This window comes from Calypte anna, unplaced genomic scaffold, assembly GCF_003957555.1.
Source record: "Calypte anna isolate BGI_N300 unplaced genomic scaffold, bCalAnn1_v1.p scaffold_234_arrow_ctg1, whole genome shotgun sequence".
NCBI classification, from domain to species: domain Eukaryota; kingdom Metazoa; phylum Chordata; class Aves; order Apodiformes; family Trochilidae; genus Calypte; species Calypte anna.
The window spans coordinates 1-23,832 of NW_022045498.1; the positions used below are offsets into that span (position 1 = coordinate 1).

General features: G+C 60.6%; 2 protein-coding genes across 2 annotated transcripts; one reads left to right on the forward strand and one right to left on the reverse strand.

The window, feature by feature from the left end:
* Window positions 1–224: 224 nt before the first annotated feature.
* LOC103539477 (histone-lysine N-methyltransferase 2D) lies at window positions 225–8,136 on the reverse strand. The gene is made up of 6 exons (XM_030468700.1): window positions 8,097–8,136; window positions 6,653–6,694; window positions 6,473–6,481; window positions 4,160–5,124; window positions 971–1,128; window positions 225–351 (listed from the first exon to the last, which is right to left on the reverse strand). Exons 1-6 carry the CDS (start codon window positions 8,119–8,121, stop codon window positions 225–227), a joined length of 1,326 nt encoding a protein of 441 aa, XP_030324560.1. The 5' UTR covers window positions 8,122–8,136.
* A 763-nt stretch (window positions 8,137–8,899) lies between these two features.
* On the forward strand, window positions 8,900–22,382 carry CLPTM1 (CLPTM1 regulator of GABA type A receptor forward trafficking). Its single transcript, XM_030468701.1, has 14 exons — window positions 8,900–8,981; window positions 9,090–9,199; window positions 10,546–10,669; window positions 10,876–11,034; window positions 11,125–11,242; window positions 11,733–11,818; window positions 11,934–12,054; window positions 12,976–13,220; window positions 14,694–14,787; window positions 15,197–15,387; window positions 16,603–16,698; window positions 17,006–17,141; window positions 19,295–19,462; window positions 22,171–22,382. Exons 1-14 carry the CDS (start codon window positions 8,922–8,924, stop codon window positions 22,380–22,382), a joined length of 1,920 nt encoding a protein of 639 aa, XP_030324561.1. The 5' UTR covers window positions 8,900–8,921.
* Window positions 22,383–23,832: the final 1,450 nt, after the last annotated feature.

The window sequence follows — 23,832 nt, forward strand, 5'->3', positions numbered from 1 at the left end:
CTTTTAGGGTTCCCTACCCCATTTTAGGGTTCCCCCCAACCTTTTAGGGTTCCCCCCAACCTTTTAGGGTCCCCTCCCCCTTTTAGGGTTCCCCACCCCCCTTTTAGGATCCCCACCCCCCTTTTAGGGTCCCCTCTCCCCTTTTAGGGTTCCCCCTCTACCCTTTTAGGATCCCTTCTCCCCTTTTAGGGTTCTCCCCCCCTTTTAGGGTTCCCTACCCCCTTTTAGGGTCCCCCCCCCCTTTTAGGGTGCCCCCCACCTTTGAAGGGGTCAATTCCCAGCTGCAGTTTCCTCTCTATGGCCGCCTCGATCTCCTTCTTCTTCACGCACTGAATTCCCAGATTGCTGAAGCTTCCCGGGAGCAGAAATGGGGACAAAGGGGGGGGGGAAGTTTCAATGGGGTGTGGGGATTTTCCCCCCTCCCCATCCCAAACCCCCCCAAAATTCCCCCTGCCCAGAAAACCCCAAACCCCCCCCTCCTCCTGCCCATTAAAGACCATTAAACCCATTTAAGACCCCATTAAGGACCCCCCCTCACCAAGAACCCCCCTTCAAGCACCCTCCCCGCCTCCTTCCTCTCAGAAGCCCCCCAAAAACTAAAAAAAAAAACCTAAAAAAACCCCAAACACCCCCCTCAGGCAAGGCCCAGCGCTGCCCTCAGGGCCCGGCCTAGGCCGCGGCCTCCTCTTCCTCTCCCCACACCGCCCCTAAAAAAGACAAAAAAACCCCAAAACCCCCCAAAACAACCCCCCCTCTCTCTACCCCAATCCTCTCTTCCTCCTCACCCCATTCCCTTCCCCTCAAAGCTCCGTTTTTACCCCAAAAACCAAAACTCGGGCCTACTCCCGCGTGAAGCCTGAGGCCTAAAGCCTGAGGCCTGCGGCCTACACCCCGCGCCTCATCCTGGTGGTTCTGGGAGGGCCAGAACCGGGCTTCCCGGTACCGGACCGGATCCTTGTGGTTCCGGTACCTGTGTTTGGGGTTGGTTTGGGGTTTTAGGACCACCCGGCACAGCCCGTTGGCGCAGTCCTTGCCCACCAGGCCGTGGGGGTGGACGCGGTGAGGCCAATCCTTCCACACCAGGCAGGCCGTCACCGTCACCTCGGGGATGTCCTGGCACTGCAGGAGCTGGGGACACCTCAGGGTCACCTCCCCTCACCCAAAAAATCCTGTCCCCAAACCCCCAAAGATGTCCCCAACCCTCAATGGTGTCCCCACTGGTGTCCCCAAGCCCCCACTGGTGTGCCCAAACCCCCAAAGATGTCCCCAAGCCCCCGCTGCTGTCCCCAACCCCCCCAGTGGTGTCCCCAGTGGTGTCCCCAAGCCCCCACTGGTGTCCCCAACCCCCCCAGTGGTGTCCCCAACCCCCCGAAGATGTCCCCAAACCCCCACTGCTGTTCCCAACGCCCCAAAGATATCCCCAACCCCCCCAGTGGTGTCCTCAATGGTGTCCCCAACCCCCCAAAGATGTCCCCAAACCCCCACTGCTGTCCCCAACCCTCAATGGTGTTCCCAGTGGTGTCCCCAACCCCCCAAAGATGTCCCCAACCCCCCAGAGATGTCCCCAAACCCCCACTGCTGTCCCCAACCCTCAATGGTGTCCCCACTGGTGTCCCCAACACCCAAACCCCCCTGCTGTCCCCAACCCTCAATGGTGTCCCCAAGCCCCCAATGGTGTCCCCAAACTCCCCAAAGATGTCCCCAACCCTCAATGGTGTCCTTAATGCTGTCCCCAACCCCCCAAAGATGTCCGCAAACCCCCACTGCTGTCCCCAACCCTCAATGGTGTCCCCAAGCCCCCACTGGTGTCCCCAACCCCCTCAAAGATGTCCCCAAACCCCCCCAATGGTGTCCCCAAACCCCCAAAGATGTCCCCAAGCCCCCGCTGCTGTCCCCAAGCCCCCACTGGTGTCCCCAACCCCCTCAGTTGTGTCCCCAACCCCCCAAAGATGTCCCCAAACCCCCACTGATGTCCCCAACCCCCCCAGTGGTGTCCCCAACACCCCAACCCTGTCCCCATCCCCTTTTGTCCCCAGTGTCCCCTATTGTCCCCGGTGTCCCCACCTGTCCCCAGTATCCCCCGGTGTCCCTTTTGTCCCCTCTTGTGCCTTTTGTCCCCCTATTGTCCCTTCTTGTCCCGTTGTCCCTGCTGTCCCCATGACCCTGTCCCTATGTCCCCGGTGTCCCCTGGTGTCCCCTCCTGTCCCCAGTGTTCCCTGGTGTCCCCTATTGTCCCTGCTGTCCCCATGTCCCCTGTATCCCCATTGTCCCCATTGTCCCCACTGTCCCCTCCTGTCCCCATTCTCCCCACTGTCCCCATGTCCCCACTGTCCCCTTTTGTCCCCTCCTGTCCCCACTGTCCCCATTGTCCTCATGTCCCCATTGTCCCCATTTTCCCCACTGTCCCCATTCTCCCCATTGTCCCCTCCTGTCCCCAGTGTCCCCATGGTCCCCACTGTCCCCATTGTCCCTGTCCCCACTGTCCCCAGTGTCCCCATGTCCCCCACTGTCCCCACTGTCCCCACTGTCCCCATTGTCCCCACTGTCTCCATTGTCCCCATGTCCCCATTGTCCCCATTCTCCCCATTGTCCCCTCCTGTCCCCAGTGTCCCCACTGTCCCCATGTCCCCCACTGTCCCCACTGTCCCCATGTCCCCATTCTCCCCATTGTCCCCATGTCCCCATTGTCCCCATTCTCCCCACTGTCCCCATTGTCCCCACTGTCCCCATTGTCCCCATTCTCCCCATGTCCCCATTATCCCCACTGTCCCCATGTCCCCACTGTCCCCATGTCCCCACTGTCCCCATTGTCCCCACGTCCCCATTGTCCCCTCCTGTCCCCATTGTCCCCTCCTGTCCCCATTCTCCCCATTGTCCCCATGTCCCCACTGTCCCCATTGTCCCCACGTCCCCATTGTCCCTTCCTGTCCCCATTGTCCCCTCCTGTCCCCACTGTCCCCATTCTCCTCATTGTCCCCTCCTGTCCCCATTCTCCCCACTGTCCCCATTGTCCCCTCCTGTCCCCATGTCCCCATTCTCCCCATTGTCCCCACTGTCCCATTGTCCCCTCGTGTCCCCATGTCCCCATTGTCCCCTCCTGTCCCCATTGTCCCCAGTGTCCCCATGTCCCCATTGTCCCCAGTGTCCCCATTCTCCCCATTGTCCCCTCCTGTCCCCAGTGTCCCCATTGTCCCCATGTCCCCACTGTCCCCACTGTTCCCCACTGTCCCCATTCTCCCCATTGTCCCCTCCTGTCCCCATTGTCCCCATGTCCCCATTCTCCCCACTGTCCCCATGTCCCCACTGTCCCCATTCTCCCCATGTCCCCACGTCCCCATTGTCCCCTCCTGTCCCCATTGTCCCCACTGTCCCCATGTCCCCATTGTCCCCAGTGTCCCCATTCTCCCCATTGTCCCCTCCTGTCCCCACTGTCCCCATTCTCCCCTCCTGTCCCCATTGTCCCCATGTCCCCATTGTCCCCACTGTCCCCACGTCCCCATTGTCCCCACTGTCCCCATTGTCCCCACTGTCCCCATTGTCCCCATGTCCCCACTGTCCCCATTGTCCCCTCCTGTCCCCACTGTCCCCTCCTGTCCCCATTGTCCCCATTGTCCCCATTGTCCCCATTGTCCCCATTGTCCCCATTGTCCCCATTGTCCCCATTGTCCCCATTGTCCCCACTGTCCCCACTGTCCCCATTGTCCCCATGTCCCCATTGTCCCCATGTCCCCACTGTCCCCATTGTCCCCACTGTCCCCATTGTCCCCATGTCCCCATGTCCCCATGTCCCCACGTCCCCATTGTCCCCATTGTCCCCTCCTGTCCCCACTGTCCCCACTGTCCCCATTGTCCCCATGTCCCCATTGTCCCCATGTCCCCACTGTCCCCATTGTCCCCACTGTCCCCATGTCCCCATGTCCCCATTGTCCCCATTGTCCCCATGTCCCCATGTCCCCATGTCCCCACTGTCCCCATTGTCCCCTCCTGTCCCCACTGTCCCCACTGTCCCCACGTCCCCATTGTCCCCATTGTCCCCTCCTGTCCCCACTGTCCCCATTGTCCCCATTGTCCCCATTGTCCCCATTGTCCCCATTGTCCCATTGTCCCCATTGTCCCCATTGTCCCCTTGTCCCCACTGTCCCCACGTCCCCATTGTCACCTCGATGGCAGGCAGGGTTTTGGTGGCCTCGGTGCTGCTCTCCCCCAGGATGCTTCCCGCGGATCTCCCCTCACACTGGTACCGGAACCGCATCCCCCGCTGCTTCGGCTGCTCCGTGATCACCAACCGGGGCGGGGCCAGAACCTCCCCGAACCGGGCCGGGACCAGAACCTCCCCCCTCAGACTGGGAGGCTCCAGAACCTCCCCGAACCTCGGTGGCTCCAGAACCTCCCTAAGCCTGGAGTTGTCCAGAACCTCCCCGATTCTGGGAGGTTCCAGAACCTCCCCCAACTTAGGGGGGTCCAGAACTTCCCTGAACCTCGGAGGGTCCAGAACCCCCCCAAGTCCTGGGGGGTCCAGAACCTCCCTCATCTTGGGGGGGTCCAGAACCTCCCCCAATTTAGGAGGCTCCAGAACCTCCCCCAAATTAGGGGGGTCCAGAACTTCCCTGAACCTCGGGGGGTCCAGAACCCCCCTGATCCTAGGAGGGTCCAGAACCCCCCCGATCCTCGGGGGGTCCAGAACCTCCCCCAACTCAGGAGGGTCCAGAACCCCCCCCAGTCTTGGGGGGTCCAGAACCTCCCCCAATTTAGGAGGATCCAGAACCTCCCTCAGCCTGGGGGAGTCCAGAACCCCCCTGATTCCGGGAGGCTCCAGAACCTCCCCCAACTTGGGGGGGTCCAGAACCTCCCTGAACCTCGGGGGGTCCAGACCCCCCCCCATCTTCTCCTTGTCCCCTGGGTCCCCTTTGGGTGCCAGGCTGAGGGTGCTGAGGCTTTGGGTCAGCTGTGGGGTTGGTGCCGGTACCGGCAGAACCGTGGGGCCGTACTGGGCCACCAAACCGGGCCGGGTGGCTACTAAGGGGCTGGAGCCACGAGGCACCAGTTTGGGGGAGCCCCTGGGGGGGGGCAGGAGGGGGGGGTCCGGGTGGAACCCATCGGCCTTGATGAGCTCCTCGATGATCTCTGGGGGGACAGAGGGGACCCCAAAGTGTCCCCAAGGGGTCCCCAGGGTGTCCCCTAAATGTCCCCAATGTGTCCCCATGGTGACCTCAGGGTGACCCCAGGATATCCCTCTTCCCAGGATGTCCCCAAAGTGTCCCCAAGATGTCCCCAGGGTGTCTAAGGTGTCCCTAAAATGTCCCCAGGGTGTCCCCAAGGTGCCCCCAAGGTCTCCCCAGGATGACCCCAAAGTGTCCCCAGGGTCTCCCCAGGATGCCCCCAAAGTGTCCCCAAGATGTCCCCAGGGTGTCTAAGGTGTCCCCGAGGTGTCCCCAAGGTGTCCCCAGGGTATCCCCAGCATGTCCTCAGGGTATCCCCAAAATGTCCCCAAGGTGTCCCCAGGATTTCCCCAGGGTGTCCCCAGGATGCCCCCAAAGTGTCCCCAGGGTGACCCCAAAGGTATCCCCAGAATGACCCCAGGATGTCCCCAAGGTGACCTCAGGGTGACCCCAGGATACCCCTGTCCCCAGGATGTCCCCAAAGTGTCCCCAAGATGTCCCCAAGGTCCCCAAGATGTCCCCAAGGTGTCCCCAGGGTGTCCCCAGGATGTCCCCAAAGTGTCCCCAAGATGTCCCCAGGGTGTCTAAGGTGTCCCTAAAATGTCCCCAGGGTGTCCCCAAGGTCTCCCCAGGGTGACCCCAAAGTGTCCCCAGGATGTCCCCAGGGTGACCCCAAAGGTATCCCCAGGGTCTCCCCAGGATGCCCCCGAAGTGTCCCCAAGATGTCCCCAAGGTGTCTCCAAGGTGTCCCCGAGGTGTCCCCAAGGTGTCCCCAAGGTGTCCCCGAGGTGTCCCCAGGGTGTCCCCAAAGTGTCCCCAAGGTGTCCCCAAAATGTCCCCAAGGTGTCCCCAGGATGTCCCCAGGGTGTCCCCAGGATGCCCCCAAAGTGTCCCCAGGGTGTCCCCAAAATGTCCCCAGGGTGACTCCAAAGGTATCCCCAGAATGACCCCAGGATGACCCCAGGATGTCCCCAAGGTGACCTCAGGGTGACCCCAGGATACCCCTGTCTCCAGGATGTCCCCAAAGTGTCCCCAAGGTCTCTAAAGTGTCCCCAAAGTGTCCCCAGGGTGTCCCCAGGGTGTCCCCAAAGTGTCCCCAAGATGTCCCCAAGTGTCCCCAAGGTGTCCCAAGGTGTCCCCAGGGTGTCCCCAGGATGTCCCCAAAGTGTCCCCAAGATGTCCCCAAGGTCTCTAAGGTGTCCCCAAGGTGCCCCCAGGGTGTCCCCAGGATGTCCCTGTCCCCACATTGTCCTCAGGATGTCCCCAAGATGTCCCCAGGCTCTGGGGGGGGGGGTCCCCAACTCTCCACTCACCCAAATCATCTGAAAAACAAAAAAACAACCCCAAAAAACCCCAAACCTTGAGTTGGTCCCTGACCCCCCCCAGGGGACACCTCAGAGGGGACCCCCAGGGGTTGGGGACCCCCCCAGGGGTTGGGGATCCCCCAGAGGGGTTGGGGACCCCCCAGAGGGGAGGTGTGGGGGGGGTCTTACCGGGCACTGCCATGGCCACGCCAGGGTCCTGCAGGGCAGCTCCTGGGGGGGGGACACACAGACACCCCCGGTGTCACCCCCAGTGTCACCTCAAGGAACGGGTGACACCCCCCCCCCCCAGGGAAAGAACTGGGGGGGCCCCAGGGCCGACTTCCTCCCAGTTCCTCCCCCCGGATAGGAACTGGGGGGGGCCCAGATCAGGGCTGTGTCCCCCAGTGTGCCCCCAGTGTCCCCCCCAGTTAGGGCCATGTCCCCCACTGTCCCCCAGTGTCCCCTCCCTCCCCCCCAGTGTCCCCCCCAGTTAGGGCCATGTCCCCCACTGTCCCCAGTGTCCCCCCCAGTTAGGGCCATGTCCCCCAGTGTCCCCCCAATGTTCCCCAGTGTCCCCCCCAGTTAGGGCCATGTCCCCCAGTGTCCCCCCAATGTTCCCCGGTGTCCCCCCCAGTTAGGGCCATGTCCCCCAGTGCCCCCCATGTCCCCCCAGTGTCCCCTGCTGTCCTCTCCCTCTTCCCTCCGTGTCCCCCCACTTCCCCCTGGTGTCCCCCACTGTCCCCCCACTTCCTCCCAGTGTCCCTGATGGGCAGGGCCCTGTCCCCTGGTGTCCCCCCGTGTCCCCCCCCTTTCCCCCCAGTGTCACCCATGGTTAGGACCATGTCCCCTAGTGTCCCCCCACTTCCCCCCAGTATTCCCCAGTGTCCCCCACAGTTAGGGCCATGTCCCCCAGTGTCCCCCCCCTTTCCCCCAGTGTCCCCCACAGTTAGGGCCATGTCCCCCCAGTGTCCCCCGCTGTCCCTCCCCTTTTCCCCCCCGTGTCCCCGCGCTGTCCCCCCCTCACCCATGGCCGGGGGGTTCCTCTCCATGCTGTCCCTTCTCTCCCCGCTGTACCCAGGTGGCCCCCCACTTCCCCTCAGTGTCCCCCCCAGTTAGGGCCATGTCCCCCAGTGTCCCCAAGTGTCCCCCCACTTCCCCCCAGTGTCCTCCCCCTTCGCCCCCAGTGTCCCCCACAGTTAGGGCCATGTCCCCCAGTGTCCCCCCCCTTTCCCCCAGTGTCTCGCCCAGTTAGAGCCATGCCCCCCAGTGCCCCCCGTGTCCCCAAGTGTCCCCCCACTCCCCCCCCGTGTCCCCCCACTCCCCCCCAGTGTCCCCCCATGTCTCCCCCTTTCCTCCGGTGTCCCCCCCCGTGTCCCCCAGTGTCCCCAAGTGTCCCCCCACTTCCTCCCAGTGTCCCCCCCCCTTTCCCCCAGTGTCCCCCACAGTTAGGGCCATGTCCCCTAGTGTCCTCCCCCTTCCCCTCGTGTCCCCCCCAGTTAGAGCCAAGTCCCCCAGTGCCCCCCGTGTCCCCAAGTGTCCCCCCACTCCCCCCCCAGTGTCCCCCCATGTCTCCCCCTTTCCCCCGGTGTCCCCCCCCGTGTCCCCCCGTGTCCCCGCGCTGTCCCGCCCTCACCCATGGCCAGGGGGTTCCTCTCCATGCTGTCCCCTCTCTGTCCCCCGCTGTCCCCTCTCTGTCCCCCGCTGTCCCCCCGCTCCCCACCGCCCCCTCCGCTCCCGCCCGAGACCTCGCGGCCGCCGTACTTGGAAATCCCCGCGCGGGCCGCGCTCCCATTGGCTGCCGCCGGGTGACGTCACCGCGGGGAAGGAGGAGGGAGGGGAGGGGAGGGGAGGGGGATTCCCCACCTTGAACCCAAGCCCCGCCCCTTTCCCTAAGCCCCGCCCCTCCCCCTAAGAGCCCCTCTTTACCGAAGCCACGCCCCACCCCCCCAAAGCTCCGCCCCGTTCCGAAGTTCCGCCCCTTTCCCCAACCTCGGCCTCTTTACGGAAGCTCCGCCCCTCATCGAAGCCCCGCCCCCTTACTATAAGCTCCGCCCTTCAATGAAGCCCCGCCCCTTTCCCTAACCTCCGCCCCTTCGCCGAAGCTCCACCCCTTTACCAAAGGTTCGCCCCTTCACTGAAGCTCCACCCCTTCACCGAAACCCCGCCCCTTCACCGAAACCCCTCCTCTTATTATTAAAGCTCCGCCCCTTTACCAAAGCTCCACCCCTTCATTGAAGCCACGCCCATTACACAGAGCTCCGCCCCTTCACCGAACCCCCCCTTTTCCCCTGAAACCCCACCCCTTTACCCAAACCCCGCCCCTTTTCTCGAAGCTCCGCCCCTTTACCGAAACTCCCCGCCCTTTTTTTTTATCAAAGCCCCGCCCCTTTTACCGAAACCCCGCCCATTCCCCATCACGTGCCCGCCGCCGCTCTCGCGAGAGCAGGGCCGCAACAAAATGGCGGCGCCGGGGACTGAGGTGGCGGCGGCGGCGGAGGCAGCGCCGGGCCCGGGGCAGGTACGAGGGGAACCGGGGAGGGTTCGGGTGGATCCAAGGTTCGGCGTTCGGTTCCGGAAAGGTCCCTTTGATCCTCCGGTGCCGTTCTTGGGTTTCCTTCTGCCTCAGGTCAGCAGCAACGGGAGCGCCGGGGGCGGCGAAGCGGCGGCGGGGCCCGATCCGCAGAGGCAGCAAGGGGCACCCAACGCCTGGCAGGTGATCAAAGGGGTTCTGTTCAGGTGAGCTCCGGTACCGACCGTGACACTGGTACCGAGACTGGCACACCGGGCACGGTGACACCAGGGATGGGGGGGGACACGGGCACGGAGGGGAAAACCCCCCCGGGAGGGGACAGCGGGAGAGGGGGGGGGACATTGGGGACACTGGGGGGGACACTTTGTCACCTCCCAGGTGGGGACAGTAGGACACTGAGGTGGGCACTTTGTCACCTCCCTAGAGGGCACATTGAGGACTCTGGGGGGGCATTTTGTCACCTCCCTAGAGGGGACATTGGGGACCCTGGGGTGGGCACTTTGTCACCTCCTGGGAGGGGACATTTGGAGCTCCCTAAAGGGGACATTGGGGACTTTTTGGGGGACACTTTGTCACCTCCCTAAAGGGGACAGTGGGGACTTTTTAGGGGGCACTTTGTCACCTCCCAGGTGGGGACAGTAGGACACTGGGGTGGGCACTTTGTCACCTCCCTAGAGGGGACATTGGGGACCCTGGGGGGGCATTTTGTCACCTCCCTAAAGGGGACATTGGGGACTTTAGGGGGGACACTTTGTCACCTCCTGTGAAGGGACAGTGTGGGCACTTTGTCACCTCCTGGGAGGGGACATTGGGGACCCTGGGGTGGGCACTTTGTCACCTCCCAGGTGGGGACAGCAGGACCCTGGGGGGGACACTTTGTCACCTCCCAGGAGGGGACATTGAGGACTCTGGGGGGGCATTTTGTCACCTCCCTAGAGGGGACATTGGGGACCCTGGGGGGGGGCACTTTGTCACCTCCTGTGAAGGGACAGTGTGGGCACTTTGTCACCTCCTGGGAGGGGACATTTGGGGCTCCCTAGAGGGGACATTGGGGACCCTGGGGGGGACACTTTGTCACCTCCCTGAAGGGGACATTGGGGACCCTGGGGGGGACACTTTGTCACCTCCAGGGAGGGGACATTGGGGACTTTAGGGGGGACACTTTGTCACCTCCCAGGTAGGGACAGTGGGGACCCTGGGGGGGACACTTTGTCACCTCCCAGGTGGGGACATTGGGGACTTTTTGGGGGGACACTTTGTCACCTCCCTGAAGGGGACATTGGGGGCTTTGCCATCTCCAGGGAGGGGACATTGGGGCCTTTTTGGGGTCACTTTGTCACCTCCTGGGAGGGGACTTTGGGGTGGGGGGGGGGGCTCTGCTTGGCCCTGTAGCGCGCTGGGTCCTTCCTCATGCTCTGGAGGTGCCCTCAGTGCTTCTGCTCCCCCTTTTTTCCCTTCAGAAGCTCAGTGGGGGGGAAGGGTGAAACCTTGGGGGTTTTTTGGGGGAATCACCCCAACATTTTTAGGGATTTTCCCTCTTTTTTCCCCTCAGGATTTTCATCATCTGGGCCATCAGCAGTTGGTTCCGCCGCGGGCCGGCGCCTCAGGAGCAGAGCAGTGGGGGGGGAGCACCCCGAGCTCCCAGCAGGAATCTTTTCCCTAAGGACACCTTGATGGTAATTTGGGAAGAGTCTGAATCCAGTCTGAATCCAGTTTGGATCCAGTTTGGATCCAGTTTGGAGCCAGCAGAACCCACTGGGAACGTCCAACACCCCCCCCCCTCCCTGCGTTCACCTCAGAGCGGCGGCGGCGCCAATCCGGGTGCTGCCTTCCCGGTGTTCCAGGAGCTTCCCAGCTTTTCCTCTTCCTCTTTTTCCCTCAGGATCTTTACGTTTACATCTCGGAACACGAGCACTTCACGGATTTCAACCTCAGCTCAGCTCTGTTCTGGCAGAAACGGGACCTGATCTACGGGGATTGGACCAGCGGGGAGAACTCAGACGGTTGCTACGAGCACTACGGGGAGGTCGAGATCTCCCAGGTTGAGACAGCTCCATTTTAGGGGTGTTTTTTTTTGGGGGGTTTTTTTGGGAGGTTTTTCAGCTCACTCTCCCCGGGGTTGTGGTTTCAGAGCGTGCAGCAGAATGGTTCCATCTACGTCCACGTTTACTTCACCAAGAGTGGGTTCCACCCAGACCCACGGCAGAAAAACCTCTACAGGCGTTTGGCCACCGTCCACACCTCCAGAAGTGAGGCCTTGGGGGGGCTGGGAAAAGGGGGAACCCCCTCATTCCAGGGGGGCTGAGCTCCACTTCCAGCAAAAGCAGAGCCTGAAGGGGGAAAAAGGCCCCAAATCTCCCACTTTTGCTCCCGTTTTTGGAATAATTTTTTACAGAGAGAAAAACTCTTTAAATCCCAGCTCTGGGATTCTGGGGAATGATGGGGGGGGGGGGGTCCCTATTTGTGGATCTACAAGGAAAAAGGGGGGAATTGTCCCCCCCAGATCCCCCTGGAGGACAGAAGGATCCAGAACCTTCTCTTTGGGTTTTTTCCTCCTAAATCGGGGCCGTGATCCCAAAGTTTTGGCTGCAGCCTTTCCCTTGGGGATTTAATTAGAGACATTAAACGAGCTCTGGGGGTTGTGTCCTGAGGAAAAAAAAAAAAAAAAGGGCTTGGGACTTGTTTAAATTCCCTTCTTTTTTTCCTTGGAATTACTCAGCTCTCCCTCTGCTTTCCCAGTGATCAATAAATACAAACGCCGACGCTTCCAGAAGACCAAAAACCTCCTGACAGGGGAGACAGAAGCAGATCCAGAGATGATCAAGGTACCAACAGCTCCTCCTGCTCCCCTTTTTCCTTCTCCTTCCTTCCAGGAGAAGGGGAAAAAGCAGAGGGAACCTTTTTTTCCCTTTTTTTCCCCTTTTTTTTTTCCCTTTCCAGAGGGCAGAGGATTACGGCCCCGTGGAGGTCATTTCCCACTGGCACCCAAACCTGACCATCAACATGGTGGATGATCACACCCCCTGGGTCAAGGGCAGTGTCCCCCCCCCTCTGGACCAGTGTAAGGGCTGGGGGGGCGGATTTTGGGGGTTCCACCTCTCCTAGGGTGGCTTTTGGGGGTCTCTTCCACTCCTGGGGGGGCTTTTTTGAGGTCTCCGTGACTCCCAAGGTGGCTTTTTGGGGTCTCCCCCATTCTTGGGGTGGCTTTTGGGAGTCTCATCCACTCCTGGGGTGGCTTTTTGAGGTCTCCTTTACTCTTGGGGTGGATTTTTGGGGGTTCCTCCTCTCCTAGGGGGGCTTTTGGGGCTCTCCTCCACTCCTGTGGTCGATTTTTGGGGATTCCCCCTCTCCTGGGGTGGTTTTTTGGGGTCTCCTCCATTCCTGGAAAGCCTTTCCCTGTCTCCCCCACTCCTGAGGTGGCTTTTGGGGGCTCTTCCTCTCCTAGGATGGCTTTTTGGGGTCTCCTTTCCTCTTGGGGTGGCTTTTTGGGGTCTCTCCCTCTCCTGAGGTGGATTTTTGGGGTCTCCCTCATCCCTGTGGTGGTTTTGGGGGGGCTCCTCCACTCCTGGGGTGTTTTTTTAGGGTCTTCTCCACTCCTAGAGTGGCTTTTTGGGCTCCCCCCCATTCTGGGGTGGCCTTTTGGGGTCTCCCCCAATCCTGGGGTAGCTTTTTAGGGCTCCTCTACCCCTTGGGTGGCTTTTTGGGGTCTCCTTTACTCCTGGGGTATTTTTTAGGGTCTCCTCCCTCCTAGGGGGGGCTTTTTGGGCTCCCCCCCATTCTGGGGTTGTTTTTTGGGGTCTCCTTTACTCCTGGGATGATTTTTTGGGCTCCTTTTGGTGGGTTTTGGGGTCGTTTTGTCATTATTCCCTCCGGAACTTTCTCCAAGTCGCGCCGGAGGGAACGGAAACACCTGAGGAGCATCCCTGACTTTTCCCACCCCCTAATCCTCTTTTTTTGGGGGGATTTTTGGGGGATTTTCCAGACGTGAAGTTCGATGCCATCAGTGGGGATTATTATCCCATCCTTTATTTCAACGATTACTGGAATCTCCAGAAGGATTACTTCCCCATCAACGAGAGCCTCCGCCGCCTCCCTTTCCGCCTTTCCTTCTGCCCCCTTTCCCTCTGGCGTTGGCAGCTTTATGCTGCCCAGAGCACCAAATCCCCTTGGAATTTTTTGGGAGAAGACCTCTACGAGCAGTCGGATGAGGAGCAGGATTCAGTCAAGGTGAGAGGAAGAAGCCACAATTCCCTCCTTATCCTCCTGGATCTCTCCAAATGTTGTTCTTCTCTCTCCTGTATCTGCTCTTATCTTGGCTTCCCTCTGCTCAGGGGTTTCCAAAGAGCTTGCTGGTTCCTCATGGGTTTCTGGTTCCTCATGGGATTATGGGATTTAACCCTTCCTCATGGGATTCCATACCATGGGATTCCATACCATGGGATTCCATACCATGGGATTCCATCCTCCTGACTTCCCTCTGCTCAGGGGTTTCCAATCCAAAGAGCTTGCTGGTCATTCTTCTCCCTCCTGTTTCTGCTCTTCTCTTGGCTTCCCTCTGCTCAGGGGTTTCCAAAGAGTTTGCTGGTTCCTCATGGGGTTACACGGGATTTAACCCTTCCTCATGGGATTCCATACCATGGGATTCCATCCTCCTGGCTTCCCTCTGCTCAGGGGTTTCCAAAGAGTTTGCTGGTTCCTCATGGGGTTACACGGGATTTTACCCTTCCTCATGGGATTCCATACACAGGTTTTAACCCTTCCTCATGGGATTCCATCCTCTTGGCTTCCCTCTGCTCAGGGGTTTCCAATCCAAAGAGCTTGCTGGTCACACCTTTCAGGGAGAGTGTTAGCCCAGGCCCTTCCTTCAAATCAGGGAGAACGTTCCTGTTCCCAGCTCCTCACACTGCTGCTTCTTTAGACGTCTGTATGGTGCCCGCATTCTCCACCAGATGTAGCAGGAGGAGCCTTTCTTGCTCCTGAGGCTCCACGAGCTGCTGGCCTCTCCATTGCCTCACCCCAGAGTGAGCTTCTCTCTGTGGGTGTGTGTCCCACCTTTATTGGCCCCTGGTAACAAGGGCCCTGCCCTAACCAGGCACAGGTGGACTCTCACCCACTCACTGGCAACTCCAGGCACCTGGTTTCTCTTGTTTCTCTACATTTATTTTATTCCCTTGGTTTTCCATGGATTTTTTACCATGGATTTGGGAGTTGGATCCCAAATAATTGATTGTGGGAAGCTCCATAGCCACGTGGACACAAGGAGAGGAGTGGTGTTCCTGCTGGGATGGGATCTTGGGAATTCCAGGGGGCTTGACACCTAGGAGGGAAGGGAATGGCATCCAGAGGGAGCTTGGAAAGGGGGGTGGGAAATCCTAGGAAAAAATCCCAGGAAATCTAGGAAGGGGCTTCCCAGCAGGAATGGGATTGACAGGACAGGGAGTGCTGGATTCCAGCTGGAAAATTTGGGGTGGATTTAGGTTTTGAGGGTGGTTTTTTTTTTTTTTTTTGCTGATGGGTTGGTGGAAGGAGGGGGAGAGGGGAGGGGGTGGCTCTTGGGTGCTCCCTTCCACCCCAAACTTCTGGGATCTGGATCTTCCCAGTTGGAGGAGATTCCCAGGGCTTTGGGAAGGATTCCCAGGGCTTTGGGAAGCAGAGGGAAAGGAGGGGGATGGAGCTTCAGGTGGTTTCTGCCTCTTCCAGGTGGCTCTCTTGGAGACAAACCCTTACCTGCTGGCCTTGACCATCGTGGTCTCCATTGTCCACAGCATCTTCGAGTTTTTGGCCTTCAAAAATGGTGAGTCCTGCCCTGGGGGGACACGGGGGGACACGGGGGGGACACAGGGACATGGGGGGGACATGGGGACAGAGGGAGGAGGGGACACTGAGGTGGTGGCAAACCCCAACCCCCCACCCCTTGAGGGGTTCCCGCTCTGCCACCTCCCCCCCTGTGCCTCCCTCAGCCCCCCCCTTTCACCCCCCCCCAAAATCCCAGCTGCTGGGGACCCCCCTCCAATCCCAGAGGCTGTGGCCACCCCGAGCCCCCCAGAACTGCCCCAATTTTGAGCCCAAACCCCCCAAATTTGGGGCTTTTCCAGGCGCCGATGGGCGCGACGCTTTGCGGGGATTCCTCCGGGGATGGATCCGGGGGTTTTTTTCCCACTTTTCCCTCTTTTTCAATGCCTCCTTGGGTGTTTTCCTGGCAGATATCCAGTTCTGGAACAGTCGGCAGTCCCTGGAAGGGCTCTCAGTTCGTTCAGTTTTCTTTGGGGTTTTCCAATCCCTCGTTGTTCTCCTTTACATCCTGGATAACGAAACCAACTTCGTGGTCCAGGTCAGCGTCTTCATCGGGCTCCTCATCGACCTCTGGAAGATCACAAAGGTCATGGATGTCCGGGTGAGCCACCCACGGGGGGAGGGGACACACAGCAAGGCCTGGGGGGTGGCAGTGGCCCCGCTCTGGTGACCCCTGTGCCCTCCCTGGTGCCCTCTTGGGTGACCCCTGTTCCCTCTTGGGTGCCCCCTGTCCCCTCCCTGGTGTCCCCTGTGCCCTCCCTGAAGCCCCCTGTCCCCTCCCTGGTGACATTTGGTGTCCCCTGTCCCCTCCCTGGTGACATTTGGTGTCCCCTGTCCTCTCCCTGGTGACCTCTGGTGTCCCCTGTCCCCTCCCTGGTGTCCCCTGTGCCCTCCCTGGTGACATCTGGTGACATCTCTTTCCTCTTGGGTGCCCCCTGTCCCCTTCCTGGTGACCTCTGGTGCCCCCTGTCCCCTCCCTGGTGTCCCCTGTGCCCTCCCTGAAGCCCCCTGTCCTCTCTCTGGTGACCTCTGGTGCCCCCTGTCCCCTCCCTGGTGACATTTGGTGACATCTCTTTGCACTTGGGTGCCCCCTGTCCCCTCCCTGGTGCCATTTGGTGCCCCCTGTTCCCTCCCTCGTGACCTCTGGTGTCCCCTGTCCCCTTCTTGATGCCCCTTGTCCCCTCCCTGGTGACCTCTGGTGCCCCCTGTCCCCTTCCTGATGCCCCCTGTCCCCTCCCTGGTGACATTTGGTGCCCCCTGTCCCCTCCCTGGTGTCCCCTATCCCCTTCTTGATGCTCCCTGTGCCCTCCCTGGTGACATTTGGTGCCCCCTGTCCCCTCCTTGGTGACATTTGGTGACATCTGTCCCCACTTGGGTGCCCCCTATCCCCTCCCTGATGCCCTCTGTGCCCTCCCTGGTGACATTTGGTGACATCTCTTTGCACTTGGGTGCCCCCTGTCCCCTCCCTGGTACCTCCTGTCCCCTTCCTGATGCCCCCTGTCCCCTCCCTCGTGACCTCTGGTGTCCCCTGTCCCCTTCTTGATGCCCCCTGTCCCCTCCCTGGTGAACTCTGGTGTCCCCTGTCCCCTCCCTGGTGATATTTGGTGCCCCCTGTCCCCTCCCTGGTGCCATTTGGTGCCCTCTGTCCCCTCCCTGGTGCGCTCTGGTGTCCCCTGTCCCCTCTTGGGTGACCCTGTCCCCTCCCTGGTGCCCCCTGTCCCCTTCCTGATGTCCCCTGTCCCCTCCCTGGTGCCACTTGGTGCCCCCTGTCCCCTCCCTGGTGCCACTTGGTGACCTCTGTCCCCTCCCTCCCCAGCTGGACCGCCAGCACAAGCTCGTTGGGTTCCTCCCTCTCCTGACTTTCAAGGACAAATCCACGTACATCGAGTCCTCCACCAAGGTGTATGATGATGTGAGTTTGGGGTGGGGGGGTCACACACCCCCATTTCCCCCCCCCTGGGACCCCATTTCCCCCCCCTAGGACCCCATTTTCCCCCCCCCCCACCCCATTTCCCCCCCCTAGGACCCCATTTCCCCCCCCCCCCACCCCATTTCCCCCTCCTGGGACCCCATTTTCTCCTCCCTTATGGGATTTTAGGGGGGGTGGTGGGTGTTGGTTGCCTTCCTCATCCCCCTTTTTTTTTTTTAAAGGTGGGGGGGGGTTTTCTCCTGCTTCCCAACTGTTGTTGCTTCCTAATCCCCCCCCCCCAAAATTCCAGATGGCTTTCAGGTACCTTTCCTGGATCCTTTTCCCACTCTTGGGATGCTACGCTGTCTACAGCCTCCTCTACCTGGAACACAAAGGGTGGTATTCCTGGGTGCTCAGCATGCTCTACGGCTTCCTCCTCACCTTTGGTGAGTGCTGGGGGGGTGAAAAGACCCCCCCCAAAAAAGAAAAGACCCCCCTGAAAAGATACAACCCCCCAAAAAAGGAAAAAACCCCAAAAAAGGAAAGGACCCCAAAAAAAAAGGAAGCGATCGCTCCTGAAACAGCTCTCAGAAGAGGAAAGAGACCCCCTAAAAAGACCCCCCCCAAAAGGAAAGGGTCCCCCCAAAAGGAAAGGGTCCCCCCAAAAGGAAAGGGTCCCCCCAAAAGGAAAGGACCCCCCTGAAAGGAAAGAACCCCCCAAAAAAAGAAAGAACCCCCAAAAAAAAGGGAAAGGACCCCAAAAAAAAGGAAGCGATCGCTCCTGAAACAGCTCTCAGAAAAGGAAAGAGACCCCCCAAAAGGAGAGGACCCCCCCAAAAGGAAAGGGCCCCCCCGAAAGGAAAGAACCCCCCAAAAAAGGAAAGAACCCCCAAAAAAAGGAAAAAACCCCAAAAAAAAGGGAAAGGACCCCAAAAAAAAAGGAAGCGATCGCTCCTGGAACAACTCTCAGCAAAGGAAAGAGACCCCCTAAAAAGGACCCCCCCCAAAAGGAAAGAACCCCAAAAAAAGGAAACAAACCCCCCCCAGTTCCCCCAATATTCCCCCCCCCCAAAACCCCCCACAAGTTCCCCCTAACCCCAAACCCCCCAAGCCCCCCCCAACCCCAACAAGCCCCCTGAACCCCAAAGCCCCCAACCCCCCCCAATCCCAACCCCAAATCTCCCCCCACCCTCCCCCCAAACTGCCCCCCAAGCCCCCCCCCCCAGTTCCCCCCAACCCCAAACTGCCCCCCTGGTTCCCCCCAACCCCAAACCCCCCCCAAACTGCCCCCCCAAACCCTCAGAACCCCAACCCCCCCCCAGTTCCTCCCCAAACTCCCCCCAAACTGACCCCCAAGCCCCTCCCAGTTCCCCCCAACCCTCCCCAGGACCCCCCCCAAACCCCCCTGAACCCCAAAGCCCCCAAACCCCCCAACCCTAAATCTCCCCCCAAATCCCCCCTTAACCCCAGGCCCCGCCAACCCCCCCCAAACGGCCCCCCCAAGCCCTCCCGCAGTTCCCCCCAACCCCAAACCCCCCAAGCACCCCAAACTCCAATTCCCCCTCCTCACCAAACCCCCCCAATTCCCCCCAACCCCAGGCCCCCCCAAGCCCCCCCGTTCCCCCCCAACCTGCCCCCCTAAAACCCCCCTGAACCCCAAACTGCCCCCCAACTGCCCCCCAACCCCCCCACGATGCCCCCAAAACCCCCCTGAACCCCAAACCCCCCAAAATCTCCCCCCAACCCCAAACTGCCCCCCAGTTCCCCCCCAACCCCAAATTGCCCCCCCACAACCCCCTGAACCCCAAATCTCCCCCAACCCCCCCAAGATCCCCCCAGTTCCTCCAACCCCCCCCCAAACTGCCCCCCCAACAACCCCCTGAACCCCAAACCCCCCCAAGCCCCCCCCAACCCCAATCCCCCCTCCTCACCAAACCCCCCAAACCCCCCCAGTTCCCCCCAACCCCCCCAAGTCCCCCCCAAAACCCCCTGAACCCCAAACCCCCCCCAATTCCCCCCTCCCCCCAACCCCAAGCCCCCCCCAGTCCCCCCCAACCCCAGACTGCCCCCCACAACCCCCTGAACCCCAAAACCCCCCCAACCCCCCCCCCCTCACCAAGCCCCCCCCCTTTACCCCCTTCTTCTCCCTTTTCACCCCAATCTCTTTAATTAATTTCTTTAATTATTTTAATTAATTTTTTTTTTTTGGGGGGGGGGGTCACTTCCAGACCTCCCTCCCACTACCCAGGACCCCCCCCCCTTGCTGCCCCCTCCCCCAAACCCCCATTCCCCCCCCACCCCCTCCCTTTACCCCCTTTCTCTCCCTTTTCACCACAGACACTCTTTTTTCCCTTGGGTTATTTTTGGGGGGGTCACTTCCAGACCTCCCTCCCACTAACCAGGACCCCCCCCCTTATTTCCCCCCCCCCAGGCACCCCCATTCCCCCCTCCACCCCCTCCCTTTAACCCTTTCCTCTCCCTTTTCACCCCAGACGCTCTTTTTTTCCTTGGGTTTTTTTGGGGTTTTTTTTTTGGGGGGGGGTCACTTCCAGACCTCCCTCCCACTAACCAGGACCCCCCCCTCCTTGCTGCCCCCCAGGATTTATCACCATGACCCCCCAGCTCTTCATTAACTACAAGCTGAAGTCTGTGGCTCACCTGCCCTGGAGGATGCTGACCTACAAAGCTCTCAACACCTTCATCGACGACCTCTTTGCCTTCGTCATCAAAATGCCCATGATGTACAGGATAGGATGTCTGAGGGATGGTAAGGCCTTTTGGGGGGGGGCTGGAGGGGGGGGGGGGGGGCAGGGACCCCCCCAAAACCAAGCAGAATCCCCCCAAAACCTCTAACATCCCCTAACACCAAACATCATCCCCTAAAACCCCCCCAAAAACAAACAGCATTCCCCTAACACCCCCCCCAAACACCAAACCCCCCCAAAGCCAAGCAGCATCCCCTAAAACACCCCCAAAAACAAACAGCACCCCCTAAAAGCCCCCCCAAACACCAAACCCCCCCAAAGCCAAACAGCATCCCCCTAACAGCCCCCCCAAACACCAAACCCCCCCAAAACCAAACAGCACCCCCTAACAGCCCCCCCAAACATCAAATCCCCCCAAAACCAAGCAGCATCCCCTGACACCAAACATCCCCTAAAACACCCCCAAAAACAAACAGCACCTCCTAACACCCCCCCCAAACACCAACCCCCCCCAAACCAAACAGCATCCCCCTAACAGCCCCCCCAAACACCAACCCCCCCAAACCAAACAGCACCCCCCTAACAGCCCCCCCAAACACCAACCCCCCCAAACCAAACAGCATCCCCCTAACACCCCCCCCAAACACCAACCCCCCCAAACCAAACAGCATCCCCTAACACCCCCCCAAACACCAACCCCCCCCCAAACCAAACAGCATCCCCCTAACAGCCCCCCCAAACACCAAACCCCCCCAAAACCAAGCAGAATCCCCCCAAAACCAATCATCCCCTAACACCAAACATCATCCCCTAAAGCCCCCCCAAAGCCAAACAGCACCCCCCTAACAGCCCCCCCAAACACCAAACCCCCCCCCAAACCAAACAGCACCCCCCTAACAGCCCCCCCAAACACCAAACCCCCCAAAACCAAGCAGCATCCCCTGACACCAAACATCCCCTAAAACACCCCCAAAAACAAACAGCACCTCCTAAAAGCCCCCCCAAACACCAACCCCCCCCAAAGCCAAACAGCATCCCCCTAACACCCCCCCAAACACCAACCCCCCCCAAACCAAACAGCATCCCCCTAACAGCCCCCCCAAACACCAAACCCCCCCAAAGCCAAACAGCATCCCCCTAACAGCCCCCCCAAACACCAAACCCCCCCAAAACCAAGCAGAATCCCCCCAAAACCAATCATCCCCTAACACCAAACATCATCCCCTAAAGCCCCCCCAAAGCCAAACAGCATCCCCCTAACACCCCCCCCAAACATCAACCCCCCCCCAAACCAAACAGCATCCCCCTAACACCCCCCCCAAACACCAACCCCCCCCAAACCAAACAGCATCCCCCTAACACCCCCCCCCAAACACCAACCCCCCCCCAAACCAAACAGCATCCCCCTAACAGCCCCCCCAAACACCAAACCCCCCCCCCCAAAACCAAGCAGCATCCCCCGACACCAAACATCCCCTAAAACACCCCCCAAACACCAAACACCCCCCCCCGAACACAAACACCCCCCCCTAACAGCCCCCCCCAAACACAACCCCCCCCCGGACACCCCCCCCAACACAACCCCCCCCAGCACCCAGGGTCCCCACTGGGGTTTTTTGGGGGAAGGGGGGGGTCCATAGGGTCCCTTCCAATCTTTATAGTCGGGGGGGGTCCATAGGGTCCCTTTCAGTCCTTATGGTTGGGGGGTGGGTTAATGGGGTCCCCTTTTTTGGGGAGGGGGGGGGTCCATAGGCTCCCTTCCAATCTTTATAGTGGGGGGGGGTCCCATAGGGTCCCTTTAAACCTTTTTTTTGGGGGGGGGGTCCTAGAGGGTCCCTTTAAATCCTTATAGTGGGGGGGGGTCCATAGGGTCCCTTTCAGTCCTTATGGTGGGGGGTGGGTTAATGGGGTCCCCTTTTTTGGGGAGGGGGGGGGTCCATAGGCTCCCTTCCAATCTTTATAGCGAGGAGGGGTCCACAGGCTTTTGGGGGGGTTGTTTTTTTTGGGGGGGGGTTGTTTTTTTTTTTTTTGGGGGGGCCCCATCAACCCCAGAGCTCTCCCTTTGTCTTCTGCTGCTTCTCCCCCCGTTTCCCCCCTCCCCACTTCCAAAGCTCCAAAACGGGGGGGTCAGCTTAGGTTTAGGGGTGCCCCCCCCTCACCAAACGCCCCCCTGAACACCCCCCCCAACACAAACCCCCCCCCAACACCCCAGGGTCCCTACTGGGGGTTTTTGGGGGAACGGGGGTCCATAGGGTCCCTTTCAGTCCTTATGTTTGGGGGGTGGGTTAATGGGGTCCCCTTTTTTGGGGGGGGGGGGGGGTCCATAGGGTCCATTCCAATCTTTTTAGTGGGGGGGTCCCATAGGGTCCCTTTAAACCTTTTTTTTGGGGGGGGGGTCCTAGAGGGTCCCTTTAAATCCTTATAGTGGGGGGGGGTCCATAGGGTCCCTTTCAGTCCTTATGGTTGGGGGGTGGGTTAATGGGGTCCCCTTTTTTGGGGAGGGGGGGGGTCCATAGGCTCCCTTCCAATCTTTATAGTGAGGAGGGGTCCACAGGCTTTTGGGGGGGTTGTTTTTTTTGGGGGGGGGTTGTTTTTTTTTTTTTGGGGGGGCCCCATCAACCCCAGAGCTCTCCCTTTGTCTTCTGCTGCTTCTCCCCCCTTTCCCCCCTCCCCACTTCAAAACGGGGGGGTCAGCTTAGGTTTAGGGGTGCCCCCCCTCACCTTTTAACCCCCCCCCCACTTTTTTTTTTCCTTTCTCCCCCCCCCCCAGACGTGGTTTTCTTCATCTATCTCTACCAACGTTGGATCTACCGCGTCGACCTCACCCGGATCAACGAGTTCGGGCTCAGCGGGGAGGACCAGGTCACCCCCCGACCCCCCCTCCCCGAAAATCCCCCCTCCCCCAACACACCCGGGACCCCCCCCACACTTCCAAACCCCCCCGAGGAAGAAAAACCCCCAGAGGACAAAAAAAAGGATTAATTCATTCACATCCCCCCCCCCTTTCACACACACAGAAATCTCACGGGGTTTTTACCAGATTTGGGGCTGGGGGAGGTTTTTTTTGGGGAGGGGGCGGGGGGCACGGCTGGGGGGTTTCTGACCCCCCCCCCCAACCTCCCCATTTCCATTTGGGGGGGGCTGGGGTCTTCTGACCCCCCCCCCTTTCCATGTGGGGATTTGGGGGGTCTTCTGACACCCCCCCCAACCTCCCCATTTCCATTTGGGGGGGGGCTGGGGGCTTTCTGACCCCCCCCCCCTTTCCATTTCGGGGGTCTTCTGACACCCCCCCTCCCCATTTCCTTTTGGGGGGGGGCTGGGGTCTTCTGACCCCCCCCCCCTTTCCATTTGGGGATTTGGGGGGGCTGGGTGGTTTCTGACCCCCCCCTCCCCATTTCCCTTCTGGGGGGTTTGGGGGGGGCAGGGGGTTTCTGACCCCCCCTCCCCATTTCCCTTTTTTGGGGGGCCAGGGGGTTTCTGACCCCCCCCTCCTCCCTATTTCCATTTGGGGGGGGGGGCAGGCCGGGGGTTTTCTAAACCCCCCACCCCCTTATTCCCCTTTTTGGGGGGGGGGGGGCTGGGTTTTTTTTTAACCCCCCTCCTCCCCATTTCCATTTTGGGGGGGGCTGGGGGCTTTCTGACCCCCCCCCTCCCCATATCCATTTGGGGGGGGTCAGGCCGGGGGTTTTCTCCCCCCCCCCCTCCCTTATTCCCCTTTTTGGGGGGGTCTTGGGGGGGGTCAGACCTTGGGGAGGGGAGGGGGGGGGGTTGGTGCCCAAGGAGTGGGGTCGGGGGGTTGTGACCCCCCCCCCCACTGTGTTTCACGCGTGTCCCCCCCCCTCTGTGCCCCCCCCCCCGTCGTGCTCTCCATCCCCTCGTGCCCGTGTGTCGGACCGTGTCGCGGCGTCACTTTTCCCATAAAACGCTGATTTAACCCCAAAACGGAGCCGCCTCCTTCTGACCCCCCCCGAACCCCCCCCCCCCCCTAGGAAGGGGTTCGGGACCCCCCCCCTTTTTTTAGCGCCTCAAGGGGAGGGGGGGGTGGGGGGGAATCCTGACCCCCCCCCCCCCTGCTTTGGGATGTGGGGGGTGGTACCGGACCCGCCCCGCTAATGACGTCACCGAACCGCCCGGTTCTGGGAGCCCAAGGTGGAGCTAAGTAGTACCTGCCCGGTACCGGAACCGCCCCTTGTCCCATCCCGGTACCGGAACCGTTCCTTATCCCGTCCCGGACCCCTCTGCTCGGTACCGGAACCGCCAACTGCGGATCCTCGGCCCGTTCCCAGCATCTCCTGCCCGGTACCGGGCTCTGTCCCTGCGTCCCTAGCCCGGTTCGGGAGCCCTCTGCCCGGTACCGAACCCCCAGCTGCGGATCCTCGGCCCGTTCCCAGCACTTCCTGCCCGGTACTGGGCTCTGTCACTGAGCCCTGGC

Excerpts from the sequence above, each read along its gene's own strand:
- CLPTM1 (XM_030468701.1), top strand. The coding sequence starts at position 8,922 with ATGGCGGCGCCGGGGACTGAGGTGGCGGCGGCGGCGGAGGCAGCGCCG. Across the intron at positions 11,243-11,732 it reads CACCGTCCACACCTCCAGAA|TGATCAATAAATACAAACGC; the intron begins GTGAGGCCTTGG and ends CTGCTTTCCCAG. Across the intron at positions 14,788-15,196 it reads GTTTTTGGCCTTCAAAAATG|ATATCCAGTTCTGGAACAGT; the intron begins GTGAGTCCTGCC and ends TTTTCCTGGCAG.
- LOC103539477 (XM_030468700.1), bottom strand. The coding sequence starts at position 8,121 with ATGGAGAGGAACCCCCTGGCCATGG. Across the intron at positions 6,695-8,096 it reads GAGGAACCCCCTGGCCATGG|GAGCTGCCCTGCAGGACCCT; the intron begins GTGAGGGCGGGA and ends TCCCCCCCCCAG. Across the intron at positions 352-970 it reads CAAACCAACCCCAAACACAG|CTTCAGCAATCTGGGAATTC; the intron begins GTACCGGAACCA and ends GCTCCCGGGAAG.